Source organism: Poeciliopsis prolifica, unplaced genomic scaffold (genome assembly GCF_027474105.1).
Source record: "Poeciliopsis prolifica strain line A6 unplaced genomic scaffold, Auburn_PproV2 SCAFFOLD009, whole genome shotgun sequence".
Taxonomy (NCBI): domain Eukaryota; kingdom Metazoa; phylum Chordata; class Actinopteri; order Cyprinodontiformes; family Poeciliidae; genus Poeciliopsis; species Poeciliopsis prolifica.
Window position 1 is genome coordinate 11,806,836 of NW_026562384.1, and position 14,631 is coordinate 11,821,466.

The following is a 14,631-nucleotide window of genomic DNA, read 5'->3' on the forward strand; positions in this document are numbered from 1 at the left end:
GCAGCTTCACTGTAACAGTAGAGCCTCGTCAGCTTGTCCTTGTTAACCCCTCATGACCCTGACGGGGCCGTCCTGCGTGGCTACAGTCTGTCACCCGCTGAGACCGAGTCGCTCGTGCGTGAACGCTTGGCCACGGTCCGTTTTGTCACCATGGCGACGGCGAGCGTGAACACCCACAAACCGGTCCCAGACTCGGGCCCTTCGCTCCGCATGGCATCTGACCTGCTCTTGTGCCCTCACACCAGCTTCTTCAGGACAGATGGCGGAAGGCTGTGGTGAGATTTAACGAGAACGTTCAACGCAAATCTGTGGCAGAGGAGACAGAAGTGATTATTCCTGTCGTCCTCTGAACACGCTGAAAACCTGAACTGGCCAGACACCACCAGTTTGTATAAAAATATACATTCATGGAGTAGTATTAAATATATCTCTTAGTTCCTCGTTCTTCATTAAGCGTTATTTTTTTAATTTCATACATTATTCTCATTTTGATGATTTTATCTGAACAACTAAAGTCCACAGTCTAAACTTCAATCTAAACTAAAATTAAATGTGACTTTTAAAGCTATTATCCTTCTTAGATGTCAAACTTTTTTCAGTATACATTTAGACGAAAAATCTCCTCGAAATCAAAAACCATTACAAATTACCTTCACTGTAAAATATTTTACTGAAAACATAACTGCTCAAACTTTTTTTTTTCTTTCAGGTGAATAAAGGAGCAAACTTTTTAGTTGTGTTGAATTATTTTTGCAAAAAAAGGAAGAGACATATTAAATGTTACATTTTCTATAAGATTTAATTGTATTCATTTCTGTAAAGAGTTTAAGATTTTAGTGTTGTCTGGAGTTAAAAATCAACTCATAGTCACAATTTTATGAGGTTTTTCCAGGACTCTATATCATAAAGTAGCTGTGGTTTCAGGCATCCAATCTGAATGGAAATTGCTTTCTTTGTGCAAAGTTCATAGAGATTTATTTTCAAATCTTTTTTTGTATATCTGTTCATAAAAATGAGATGAAAAGTGAGCAGCCTCACAAGTGACCTTAAGCATTGCCAGATACAGTAATATTTCTAGAGCAGTATTTATATCCTGTGGATTCCGCCATGTTTTATCAGTTTCTCTTCCTACATCTTCACCTTGTGTAACAGAGCGAACACCAGCCAGTCGATGAACCAGATAAATTGACTTAATGCTCCATAACGGGCGGAGTGGCAGACTCCATCATGATTCAGGCCTACAACTCGTCAACATGATAATGATCGCCCTCATTTATCACTGGCAATAAGCTGCGTCCAATCAGACGCAGCGCCACATGCGTCTGCCTCCGTTGACCTGCTGCCTCTCTCCCGTCCCACCCCCCACTTCACCATGCAGACGCACGGTTTCTTAGCAACCCGCAAGCAGCCTATGGAGAGAACACCGACTCAGACGTGCCGTATCTCATGCACACAGACATACACGTTTGGAAATCTGAGGGAGGAGGATAACGTGTTTCCACTCTGCCCTCAGCCAACTAAATATACAGCCAGATACAAACCGAGTGCCTCTATGAAGCCACTCGGTTTTGCTATCAGATTGTGCATCTACTCAACAAAATCTGCGAAAGGAAACTTTATTATTGCACTTAGTCATTAACAATTTCTGAACGATCACCAATATTTAAAGCCCAGCAACCATAAAATCTGCACTTTCCAAAAGGCTTATGGGATGGAAGTTAAAAGCTCTGCAGCCTCCATGCAGTTTGACACTATTAGCACATTAAGGGAGAGCTTAAATACAGTCAGCAGACGATGGATCAACCAGTGCCCTGAGCGGGAGACAGCACCATAATTCCCCTAAAGGGTGGAGGGGGGTTTGTTACTTTAATAGCAACTTGCATGAAACCACAGACCCTGGAGAGAGGTGGGACTGGCTGGGTAATAATGAACAACCTTTGGGCTGCTCTAAATCCCATACAGCCTCAACCCACGCATACGTTTACACAGGAAAAATGGCCTCTATCTGCAACCACTGTATGCATAAAAGGCATTAAAGTGTCTGGGAAAAAAAACACAAGACCTGGAGAGAAAAATCTATGTTACATGCATATGACATGTTTAGAGGGTTCATTGAGTGTCAGGGGGATCATTTCAGCCTCAGCAGACTGTGATAGGGTGATGGAGTGAGTACTTTAGCTGAAAGCAGGGAAATGAGAGAAGGTGGAGTGTGTTATTTTCTTCTGGAAAGTTGCAGTAAAACTGCAGAGGAAGATAAACACATGCAATGTGAGGGTCATTTAGAGAAATACTGCCCTGCACAAGTATTCATTTCCTTATTATAACCACAATCTTCACTGTATTTTATAGGAGTTTTACGTGACACACAAACACAAGTGGTGCATAATTATAGTGTGGAAGAATACTTGGTTTCTATTGCAGCTGCAACTAAAGATTATTTCAGTAATTGATTATTCTATTGATTGTTCTGACAACTAGTCAAATAAAACTAGTTGTCTGCTTCAGGAGAGCTGTGATTTAACCACTTAAACCTTTTCATATAAAATATTAAGACTTACTTTTACAAGATGCAAATAAACAATTCATTTTTAAATAAGAAAATAAACATTTTATTGTGCAAAATTAAGCAATTTCTTTTCCATTCTTTTAATGAATGCGCTAAGATTTGTAGCAAAGGATGCAACTGCAGCTTTAAAAACATACTAACATGTGAAAAGCTCAACTTTTTCTGCTGGACTTATCAGTACAGTGAAGGGTTGACTTACAAATTATTATTTTTGCACATATTGATCAATAATTGGATAGCAAAAGACGCTTAATAGGATTTGTTTTTATTTACACAATTTGAACTTGTACATGTATTTTATCTTAAATGCTAAATGCATTTACCTTTGTACAGTTCGCAGTGTTGTTCTTTCAGAAACATTTTTAAGTCTACATACTCCAGTTAATAGTTTGATAACTAATTTAGTTGACAAATATTGCCATTCATTGCAATTAATCAATTCAATCCTACTTCCTTGTACAGTTTTACACATAAAAAGCTGAATGTGCTTTTGTATTCACACCCCTTCCTCTGGTATCCCAAAATAAAATCCAATGTAAAATATCCCAGCTGTGTGTAATTTAGTCAGATCACAATTTCAGCGTTACAGATTTCTCTCCATTTGGTGTTTCATGTGGTTTGTAAATCTTACAAAGCATTCACACATCTGGCAATCCAGCTTGGTCCACAGATATTTGTTGCTCTTTTCCTTTTTAGGTAAAGCTGCTTTGAACAGATTTACGATTGCACACAACTAAATATAAACAAAATAAATACTGAATGGAATGGATGCTATCTGAATACAAACACAAAACATTTCGAGACCCAAATCCGTGCACAGATTAATGCCTCTATCTGGCCCCATGCTTTCAAATAGCACATAAATTCAGCACTGAATTTATGTGCTGAATTTTGTGTATGTGTATGTGTTTATGCATGCATTTTGAAGAACCTTCTGTAAGAACCTCCAGCTTTATCCAGTGAGGATTCAATCCACCCACATCAACAGCAGACAGCAAACCTTTATCTGAGTCAGACTTATAAATGCTAAATCTTTCAAGTGAGGCACGCTGACATTAATGTTCGAATCTCTTTGTCATGTTGCACAGCCTCTTCCGGCTCTGTGTTCTTAAAATATGTGCAGTCTTTCTGACTGAGGCAGAGAGAGAGACCTGCACACAAACACAGGTGACCTTTAAGGGGGAGGGGAGGTCACTGCATGTTGTGTTTCTGTGAGCAATCCATGGACTCAGCAGCTTGGGGAGTACATGCTCAGAGCCCGGGCCAGACCTCCCTCTGCAGAGTGTGAAAGACGACAGAGAGAGACCGGGACAAATATCCCATCAGCCCCCACTCAGCCCACATGCTCAGTGCATGTTTAGGTCTATGAAGAAGAAAAAAAAACATATATACACCAAGTCAATGTTTCAAAAACTGAGGACTTCTGGACAATAAAAGAGCTAAAAGTTGATAAAAAGAAGAAAAAAGTGGAATATCTTGATCACTTCATCTAAGTCCCATTTTGTGACCATTTTTTTTAAACAAAATATTTTCTTGAATTACAAATAGGATAAATTTGTTTTTCTTGGAAATCCTATCAGAAGACACTCGAAGACTAATAAAAATAAAGTGTTTATTGAACGTCTCATGTGTGAAGCATTCAAAACCATTTTAAAAAAACGAATACAAGAAACAGAAGAAAGTTTGTATAAAGTAGTTTATACAAACGATATAAGTTTCACATACTTATACATAAAGAATAGCTAAAACATGTTCTAATAAATTACGTTTTGTGCAGGTATAAAATTAACTCACATTTGGATTTTTCTGGACATTCATACGATGTATTACAGGACTGGCACCATGATGACACACGTGCATGCATCAGGGGGAAAAGATGTGACTAGTGTAGGACAAAACAAGGTAAAACATGCTGAGAACATCAAAACCTGTCAGCATACATTTCTGTAAACCTCTCTTGCATTTGCACTGCCCCCTGGTGTCTGGCATAAGACAGTGCAACAAACTTACATGTTTATTTCTTCACAATGAAAAGCTCGGACGTAGAGCTTTGACTCTTTTTTTTTTACAGGAAATAAACAAGTCCTCTTCAACATTACATTTACCATAGTAAAGTATTTCACAGCAGAGTCAAATTATAAATAAACTTGATGAGTACACACCTTTTTTGAAGAGACCAAAGAAGCTTCAAACTATGAACAAACATACTTTCGTTTAGCAGCCAAACAATCTGCTTTTTAAACCACAGTTTTAAAATAAAACCTCAAAGTAAATATTTAGTCAGCTTATGTAATGGAAAAACTTTTTTTACTGTTGAGAAAATCCTAAACAATTCTGACTTTACTAATAAGCTTGTTAATGAAAACAGATGCTGAAAAAATTCAGCTGTCTAATTATTGGAGAAAGTAGAAGAAAAAAAAGCACAGAAAACTAAAATAAAAGAAAACGAGCAGGAGCAAAAACATAAATACCAGGAGCCAAAAGCATTAACCAGAAACCAACTGGAGGAAATTAGATTGTATGGAGAATAAAATGCTAATTTCAACAGTATTAATCTTCTTTAATACTGAAGAAGAATAGCACAACATTCAATCCAAGGTAAGCACTGACAAAGAGCAATTACATTTACAGTAATATTTAAGATAGGATAAGCAATATATAATATTGCTTTACATTTTTTAAGATTAATGCTCTAAAGCAGGGGTGTCAAACTCCAGTCGTCAAGAGTAGTAAAGGACAATAACTATTCTATTCAGGTGAGGTGCAGCAGAGGCACGTCTGAAAGTTGCAGGACACAGAGGATACACCTGTGCTCCGAAGGAATTAACTTGTTATAAAAGATAAGAGTGCAAAGGACCAGTTGTTTGTTTCATATTCTTTCTAGTTGTTATTTCAATTTCCACTGCTTACTGGAAAAAAATAATAATAATTTTCACATTTTCTACCAGTTTCATACAGGATGTTCATGAAATAGGAAACATTGTGTCGGATCAGTTTTAACTACATGCTGCACAACTCTGTATATTCACCCATCAAGGCAAGACAGACGAGTTCTAGTTCATCTAAATAAATACTTCATTATATTATGTATTATCTTAGTTTTATGAGTCATATATTGGATTTCTATCCAATGTATGATCCACAAACACATTCATATTGTGGATTCATTAGAGTCAATTTTTTCAATTGTTTTCTATCAATTTGGATGATTACCACTGACAGCCAAAGAAAAGCCTAAATTTAGCTTCTCTGAAGATTATAATTGAAGCTATTAAACATTTTTTTCGATACAGAAATGTCAAAGTACAAACATGAACTTTGCATGAGTCACTGGATCAATGGAGGCGATCAGGCTGCAAATCACCTCAAGAATGTGTTTACTTCTGTTGTATTTGCACCTTTTACTACCACACTTTTTCTTTTCACCTAACATTTCACTACTATGTTTGGACATTAGTGTATTTGTTGAACTCTTTTAATCGTCTGATTTTTAGAGAAAGTCAATTTTGGGTTTTACGTTTATTAGCCATAAAAGATGGAAGGAAATTAATGCCACTGAAATAAAAGGAGTTCTGATTTTGATCTCAAAATTTCCATAATCCTCTTGTGTAGTAAGCCAAAATGATGAAATCTAACAGAAAATGATGCTTAAACTATATCAATCTTTGTGTAATAAGTCTATATAAAATTTGAATGTCCGTACTAAATGGAAATCCTGAAATGCAATTTTGATGACATTTTAATTTTTTAGATACAGCTGTAACATATGTAAAACATTATTTGACAGTTTCTTCAGTTCAAATGAAGTGTGTTCAGAAATGGTCAACTTTGAAAAGGAAAAGAAATAGTAATATTGTCACATTTTGCTTGTTTCACTTCCAATTCAGATTTTTTATAATCATTCATTCACATCAATTACACTGAACAAAAAACTATTTGACCTAAAACAGACTGACTCACAATTAAACATAATCATCTACATAAAAAAATATAGAAGCTCGAATAAGACCAAAAAGCTCCAATTGTTCCAAATTGCTGCCAAGACGCTGAATAATAACTTAATGTAGGTATGTTTCCCACTTGTGTTGCTTTTAGATAGCACTCTGGCCTGTGTCAGGCTCCGGCTGACCGTCAGAGTAGTACGGATCCCCTTGATGGACTCTGTGATTGTGCACCCTCAGGTTTCCTCTGTGGGCAAATCTTTTCCCACACTCGACGCAAGCAAAGGGCCTCTTTCCCATGTGAACGTCTCGCTGGTGGGCTCTCAGGTTGCCGCTGCGGGCGAAGCGTTTACCGCACTGAGCGCAGCCGAAGGGACGCTCCCCAGTATGCGTGCGAGTGTGAACGGTGAGCTCTGACGGCGTGAGGAAGCTCTTGTCACAGAACTGACAGGGATGCAGTCTGACTCCGGTGTGCCGTAGAAGGTGTCTGCGCTGATGGGAAGGGTAGGTGAAACACTTGGTGCAGTAGGGGCAGGAGTAAGGGCGGCCGCTGCCTCCACCGGGAGTTACCGGATGACTGTGAATGTTGGTCTGTCGTGCTGCGAGCAGCTGGGAGTTGGACTGTGGTCGCAGAGGATCTCTGGTGGTAAAATTAGTGACTCGCCGTGTGTGATTGATGTGGTCTCTTGCATCTCGATCATCTCTTGTTCGCCATGATTCACCAGAGGAGGCAGGAGTGAGATCAGTCTGAGACACCTTTTTTCCTGGACCCTGATCCGAGTTCTGGTTCTCAGACTCCTGGTCCAGATAAGCAAACGAGGCGTTGTCACCTTCGTTGCTGGTCTCGTCTGATCTAAAAACACGCGGGAAGGAAGACACGTCGTTCCCGATGTTGCTGCTAGCTGCAGCAGAGCAGTCAGTGCCGTCTGCCTGCAGCTGGTCCAGACCTGATATAGCACCTCGAGTGGCGTTCAGTCCAGGTAACCACTCACCTGCCGGAAGTAGACTGGATTCAGACTTGGGAGAGCAGTGGTCAGGATGGGAGATGGACACATTTCCATTTGGGGCTTGGACTGCAGCAGTCCGCAATCGAAGATGCTGTTCATAAAAGAGGTAAAAGAAATCTGTAAGAACCTCAATACTTAACAAGAACCAGATATGAATGAGTAAATTTGTAGTGGCTAAGACATATTTTAGCAAAATCACTGGGTAGATGATACAGAAGCAAAACATCTCACCTCATGTTTTATGGCAGCTCCTTCCTGACCTGTAACCTCTTCCTTCAGCATGCAGAGGACTTCCTCTCCTTCCGATGGACATGGATCCTTCCCCACACTCAGTGCTATGCAAAAAGAACAGATTAGTGCAAACTCTGGTCTTAGTTGTAAACCAGAATACAACTAAGACCATACTAATATTAATACAGTACAAACTAATGCATTTGTACTGCATTTACAGAGGATTAAAACAAAACATACAAAAAAAAGAAAGAAAAACAAGTATTCTTATCCAGGACAAAATAATATAATATACTAAGAGCTCTTTTAATGTTACAAGTATTTTTTTTTTTACTGTTCTGTAGGGTATTAACTAAAACAGATTAAATTATGAGTATTTCTGAATGCTTTCTATGCAGAATATCACTCTTTTCGATGTTGACTCTTTACCCCAGTACAGGGTTGTCCAACTCAAGTTATCAAGCCAATGTTCTGCATGCAACACAGTTCAAATAATGGCCCAATTATGCCCTCAGCTTGTCATCAAGTTCTGCAGAATCTTGATAATGAAACATTAATTCGGTTAAAGTGTGCTGGACTAGGAAACCATCTAAAACACGCTGGACTGCAGTTCTTGAGGAGTGGAGTTGGACATCACTGTACTAGTCCCACTCAGTGTTACACAGTCTGGGTTAGGAAACATGTCACTTGAAGTTTACCAGCAATAATTTTAAAACAAGGTCAATCATAATGTATATAACTTACATTATTTAAACAGCTGTGGTTCTATTTCTTTCTAGGTCTATTGTAATACCTGATCCTGTCGGGATCTGCTGCCTCAGGCTGCCCTCTCTGTCTCCTGATGACGGCTCTCCCTCCTCGGTGCCTCCACCCTTAGCTTTGTGCCTCTTCTCCACCTTCTCCAGCCTGCAGCGGAGCACGGAGATCTCCTCGACTTTCTGCGCCAGCTCCGCCTGCTGTTCGCACAGGCTGCTCTCGAAGATCTTGGCGATCTCGCACACGGCGGCAGCAAGCAGGGAGTCCATGACGGCGGCCAGCTGAGCGTGAAAAGCGCTCCTCACACACTCCATGCTCCTTTTGTTATGATCAAACCCCGTCTTAATGTCCGAGGCTGACCCACACACCGCTGGGAGCTTCCACAAAACACGACATGCTGCCTGAGATACTGTCAGTATGCAATTTGGAGTTTATGGCTCAAGCCTTCTAAACTGTTGGCTATTTTCGACCGTGATTTAGTAAAACCCCTTGAAAAGAGACATGAAAATCCTTGCTTCGCTTTCTCGTTACCTCTGGATAACATGTAAACAACGACCCATCGAAGCTAGCGATGCATCCTTTAAGCTAGCAATTGCGTTTAATGTCTAAACGCTACACTAAAAACGAAGAACAGATTAATAGATAATTGTAATTTACTGGCCAGTAACTTTCTGTGGACCGGAATAAAATAAATATAGCAGCCTCACTTTAGAGGAAAAACCGGACGATTTATGGAGCAGATCGACACCTGTGAAGAGATGTGGCAAATCTCGCGATAATAGATGAGAAATCTCGTCCTGCTGACGTGCAGGTAAGGAATGTGCAACAGATTAATCCAACACTTTTATATTTCAAATATAAACTTCTTCCATATTAACTATGGGGAAGAACAAGCCAGCGTGTAAGGAAATTAAAATCAAAACATTAGCGGTGAAAAACCAAAAATTCCGCTTTATTTCAGAACTCTACCATGAAATTAGAATCAAATAAAGGGAAACCAGAAGCATTGTAGCCTCCATCCTAAATATATGTAGTTGAAAAAATTCAATATTCTACTTAAATATTAGAAATTAACAAAAACTAAACTATATTGTTTTATTAAAATTGGGTTAACATCAAATGAAGCCAACAACTTCAAGCACAAAAATTGTACTGTAACAAATAAAGCAAGTTTAAAACACATCAACAAATGAACAAATAAATTCAAGGTAATTAATTTACAACAAAAAAAAGATAAGCTGAAATAATTCCTGAAGAGTAAACCCATTTTTAAAAATTACATAAACTCTGTTCAACCAATGTATTTGACACCAGAGCTCTGTGTAACGATCCAGCATTCAAACATCACATAATACAGTTGTAAAGTTCCAAAGATGTGTCACAGGCAAACAAATACTTGGAGAGACTGTACCTTTGTATTTATTTTAAAAAAGAAACAGGAAAAGAACATTTTTGGCTTGGATCATATTTCTCACAAAGTGATGGAAGGACTTCTCACTTACTAGACGATCACCTAGCAAGTTTATAGATTTTCTGTCTTAAGAGTTTTCACTTTCTGAGGACACATCTGCCTTCATCAGTCTAATTTCAGTCAGAGAAAACGAGACGTTGAGGTGACGACTTGCTTTTGGAGGACAAAACTTGTCTCGTCTTATACCCTTACCCGTGATTTGAGAAAAAACAAAACAAAGGCATCTTGTTTTGACTGAAATGGGTTTAAGAAATACATTTGGAGCTGTTCTTTCCCAATTCTGAAGTGAAACAAACAAAACACGGTGGGTGTAAATTACCCAAATTATCAGTGATATAATGTCCGAGGACAGCAGCTATCTTGTTGCAGTCTTCCTGCCCTTCTTCTTATGCACTCAGGCCGGCCTTGTAAAAAAAAAAAAATCAAAATGCACATCACTTATCACCTCCAGTGGCCTTCATTTTTGCATTTTCTCACCGCGTTTCAACACTTCGTCTTCGTCAACATCTTCTAAGGGCTCAGTCCATCCCAGGTCTCCATTTTGGTTGCTGACCTGCATGAGACTTTTGTTTTTGCTCTCGTATACATCGAATTCCTTTTTCTCATCAAGCCTCTTTAGACGCGTGGGTGAAGTTTGCGTCTTCTCACTATGAGACATTTTGTGCCGTCTAAACTTGTTTCTGGAGTTAGTCCTGTAGCTGCACTGTTTGCAGGAGAACTTTCGGGTGGCGTTATTTTTCTTGTCAACAGAAGACTGTGCAATTTTCTTTTTCTCAATCACCTCTGTTTTGCTGGAGTTGAGTGTTTTTCTCTTTAAGGGATTCTTCTTCTCTTTTAGTCTGCGTTTTTCTTTCATCAACTTCTTGTACTCTGCACAAACTCTCTTATGGGATTCCACATCACTTTGGAAGCATAGGGCCCTCAGGCAACCTTTGCACTTCCTCTGTGAACTCACATGTACGCCCAGGCCTTTTTTTGTGTTGAACACCCTGTAGCAAGTCTCACAAACGTATTTCCTCTGATTTTTCTCATTGTGCTTTGATGAATCTTTTTCATCTTTCTTCTCTTTTTTGTCGTCATCTGTAAAAGTTTCCTCATTTATTTGTCTTTTCCGAAGCCGGCCCAAAGCGGTGAGGTTACAGTAGTCCTTGCTGAGACCTTGGAGTAATTTGTTGAGGTCGCCACTTAATTTCGGGTGCCGAGTTGGTTTACTCTCGTCTTGCCTCGGGTTTAGCTTTTCATTGATGACAGAGACTGGGAGGAACAGACAGACAAATGGAGAATGTCATTTGAAGGTGTGATTTGAGTTCTTAGAACTTATGTGTTGAGACAAAATAGTTTAGCAACAGCAAAGCAAAAAGGGTGCACATAATTTTGACAGAGTGACGTGAGAAACAGGAAAATGTTATAATTTACTGCTTTCATGAGGCTGATTAATCAAAATGTAACATGATGGGAACTATTACATAAATGAATGTAGTCTTAGATTTTTGTCTGCTTGAAGTTTTTTTTTTTTCATATTTATGTAAAACTGGAAACACCGTACTTTTGAACCTTTTAGAGAAACCCTAATTATTTTTATGAAAATGTCTATAAAAGAGCTAAAAATAAACGCAAAACAGCCTGAAACAGGCATCAGAGAATGGTCAAAATGTTCCATAATTCAACTTACTTCTTTTTGATCTCCTGCCGACTGGAGATTTTTGGGGGTCGATGACATGGTTGAACTCCTAAAAACAGAAAAAGAGAAACGTATATAAGTTACATCTCTAAAATATAGAAAAAAAATCTCAAAAGAAAAAGAGTGAAGAAAGCAAAAGGCTTAAAAAGGATCAAACAATCAGAGTAAGTCTCAGCATATTTAGATCTGGGCTCACTGTTTTTCACTTTTACTTGACTTCTGGATTTCAGCATTAGTTTAGCTGTCTGACAGGAGTCTGTCCGAGGCTACACTGAAAAATCAACCAGTGGTCTGTTAAGCAAGAAGCCCACTGTGAGATGTGGCACCATAACAATCAGCTCATACAGCAGGTTACAGATCTAATCGCTCACCCCTTGCAGTTTGTGTTATTGAACAACCATTCGCCATCACCAGAATTCTTAGATCCATCTACACACCTCGTGCTTAACAAGAGGAACAGGAAACAGACGAATGGAAAACTGCCGCAGTCTTACGCTGGGACAACCCTCCTCTTGTCTGTTCGATGCATCACAGCCCAGTGGAGCACACCAGTCATCGGGCACTGCACATAAGCAGACACATTAAACACGTTTAACCCCACGGTAGTAAATACTCAGATTACTAAATAGAACTAAAGATGTGGAGTTATGTTCCTTATACAGCTTTCTAATACAGCAGCATGTTGAACAACCCACTATACCTTCAACATCAATCTCAGGAGCTGTGACAGGCTGTTCTGGGCCAACTGGAACCACTTCTGGTTTTGATCGGGTTTCAGTCATTTCTGCTCTCCTCGGACTGTTCATCGCAAAGTCTTTTAGCTTTAGCTCTGTAGCTTGTAGCTTTGTTTTGAGCTGAGCAATCTCTTCTCCCTTCTGGGCCATCTCCATTTTATGGTTATACAGTGCGCTTTCAAATATCCTCATGACTTCAAACACGGCCGTCCTTAAGACGGAGTCCATCGTTGTGGTCAGCTGGACCCGGACGCCTCGCATCAGAGAGTCAGACATGATGGAAGATGGCCAACAGCAGCAGCCTTCAGAGCGTGTGAGAGATTGCGGAAATCCTTATTGGCTAAACACAGAGAAACATGATCAGATTACAGTAGTCGACAAAACACGCGACTCATGATTCATTTTTAAAAACCTATCGGGTTTTATAAAGTAAACAACATGAAATGGTTCGGTTGTATGTGACAAACAGTTCACTTCTATGTACATTGTGATTTTGAAGTATTTGCATGCTACTGAATTCCACCTGTTGCAGGGGTGGGCAATCATTGTTATTAGGCCCTAATAAACAACTTAGACGTTGCTGTTATTTTATGACAGTCTAACTATTGATACCTTTAGAGCAGGGGTGCTTAAGTCCAGTCCTCGAGAGCTACGGTCCTGCAACTTTTAGGACCATCCTTATGCCAACAGACCAGGATTCGTTTGATTCAGGTGTGTTGGAGCAGGGACGCTTCTGAAAGTTGCAGGTTGGTTGCTCTGAGGACTGGACTTAAGCATCCTTGCTTTGGAGAATGTGACCAAATTGACAAACAAATCCGGTCAGTGTTGTCAGTGCAACAAAGTTATGATCGTATAATTCAAGATAATATACTATTAAAGTTTTTCACTTTGAAAACTTTTAAATTTTATTTTATCACGTGTTATTTTAAATACATTTTTATCATCTAAAGTACGCTGGATATGTGCATTAGTGTATTTTAAAATTTTTAGTAAATAAAAGACCTAAAACTAATGCAAAATCTATAGATAAAGATCTTAATGAGAGGCACCAGACTCACATAGTGAGGAACACGCCATGTAAATCTTTTTAGTCAAACTAAGAAAGGCTTCTGCTCAGAAATCGGATATTGAGCAGTAAAAAGTAAGAGCCACTAGTTACTTAGCCAAGCTAAAGGGGAAGTGCTTTCCGCCATTTCCCCCTCAGTATTCCCGACAAGAATGTAAAGCATTTCGTGATTTACTCCGTTAGCTTTCCTCGACTTGTAGAGACCTCATATCAATACTACTGCAATGCTACAAGATAAACTTAACATACTGACAATGTGACACTCCTTAGCGACGTGGCCTGGAGAGAGGAGACCTAGCATTAGCATATTCCTGATAGCTAACAAAGTAACACCACAAGCATTCAAGAAACAGTATGCGGACACCAGCCGCTTATGCGATCAACCTCGGCTCACCGGGGAGATGTTTTCTTGTTACTAAAACGGAGAGAACATATAGGAGACGGCACCACAACCCAAATGGACTATTCCCGCCGACTACTGCAATGACGTCGTAGCTCTAGTCTCCGTAGTTAACGGAGCCATACGGCACCTTATTGTGATTGGTTAAGGTGTTGTCAAGCGACATCTTACGCTACAGACGCATCCGTTGCTGCAATGTGCATCGTAATTCATCATTTCAACGCATGAAGAGCCGGGTTAGGCACATTGCGGAGGTACAAAGCTGAAGAAAAATTCCTACATGTTCTTTTGTCACTAAAGATAAGCTCTAAGGAGGTACAAATGTTACCTTATCATTAAATATATAACATAAAACGAAAAATAGTATGAAAATTACTTCCTATCCTATCAAAGATCTAACTTAAAACATGTGGAAATTTAGACTGAGAATTTAAAATTAAAATAAACTTCCTAATGTTTTATAGAAAATAGTTAAAATTCCATTCAATATTAGGGAACAAATTATGGAAAAATTATAATGAAATTGTATTCAGTCCTTGTTTCTCTAAAGTTTTAAATGTAGAATATGTTTTTAGAGTAAATATGATTACAACAGCGGTTTGTATTTATCATCAACCCAAGTGTATACATGTTAATATATACTTAGCTGTATTTACAATTACTCTAAATTGTTACATTTATTTTGTGTGGTTTAGTCAGGTTTTTTATCTGTAAAATTGAATAGGTTTACATGTTTTTTTTTGTCTCTGAATTTTTAATCCATCTGTGATATATGACC

At 38.9% G+C, this 14,631-nt stretch overlaps 2 protein-coding genes across 3 annotated transcripts; both read right to left on the minus strand.

Annotated features, from left to right (window-relative positions):
- Nucleotides 1-4,244: 4,244 nt before the first annotated feature.
- On the minus strand, nucleotides 4,245-9,265 carry LOC129362537 (zinc finger and SCAN domain-containing protein 32-like). Its single transcript, XM_055034096.1, has 3 exons — nucleotides 8,539-9,265; nucleotides 7,746-7,849; nucleotides 4,245-7,605 (listed from the first exon to the last, which is right to left on the minus strand). Exons 1-3 carry the CDS (start codon nucleotides 8,813-8,815, stop codon nucleotides 6,658-6,660), a joined length of 1,329 nt encoding a protein of 442 aa, XP_054890071.1. The 5' UTR covers nucleotides 8,816-9,265; the 3' UTR covers nucleotides 4,245-6,657.
- Nucleotides 9,266-9,425: 160 nt separating this feature from the next.
- LOC129362538 (uncharacterized) lies at nucleotides 9,426-13,971 on the minus strand. Of its 2 annotated transcripts, none has more exons than XM_055034098.1 (5): nucleotides 13,848-13,971; nucleotides 12,354-12,727; nucleotides 12,148-12,215; nucleotides 11,645-11,702; nucleotides 9,426-11,226 (listed from the first exon to the last, which is right to left on the minus strand). In XM_055034098.1, exons 2-5 carry the CDS (start codon nucleotides 12,661-12,663, stop codon nucleotides 10,430-10,432), a joined length of 1,233 nt encoding a protein of 410 aa, XP_054890073.1. In that variant the 5' UTR covers nucleotides 12,664-12,727; nucleotides 13,848-13,971; the 3' UTR covers nucleotides 9,426-10,429. The 2 variants fall into 2 exon arrangements, with proteins under 2 accessions (XP_054890073.1, XP_054890072.1); XM_055034097.1 differs by having other exon boundaries at nucleotides 12,091-12,215.
- Nucleotides 13,972-14,631: the final 660 nt, after the last annotated feature.

What these genes read in the sequence shown, in the direction of transcription:
- LOC129362537 (XM_055034096.1), bottom strand. Translation starts at nt 8,815, where the DNA reads ATGGAGTGTGTGAGGAGCGCTTTTCACGCTCAGCTGGCCGCCGTCATG. An exon ending in GCAGATCCCGACAGGATCAG is followed by an intron (nt 7,850 to 8,538) that starts GTATTACAATAG and finishes CTTTTTGCATAG; the next exon opens with CACTGAGTGTGGGGAAGGAT. An exon ending in GAGCTGCCATAAAACATGAG is followed by an intron (nt 7,606 to 7,745) that starts GTGAGATGTTTT and finishes TTTTATGAACAG; the next exon opens with CATCTTCGATTGCGGACTGC.
- LOC129362538 (XM_055034097.1), bottom strand. Translation starts at nt 12,663, where the DNA reads ATGTCTGACTCTCTGATGCGAGGCGTCCGGGTCCAGCTGACCACAACG. An exon ending in TTCCTCTTGTTAAGCACGAG is followed by an intron (nt 11,703 to 12,090) that starts GTGTGTAGATGG and finishes TTCTGTTTTTAG; the next exon opens with GAGTTCAACCATGTCATCGA. An exon ending in CGGCAGGAGATCAAAAAGAA is followed by an intron (nt 11,227 to 11,644) that starts GTAAGTTGAATT and finishes TGTTCCTCCCAG; the next exon opens with TCTCTGTCATCAATGAAAAG.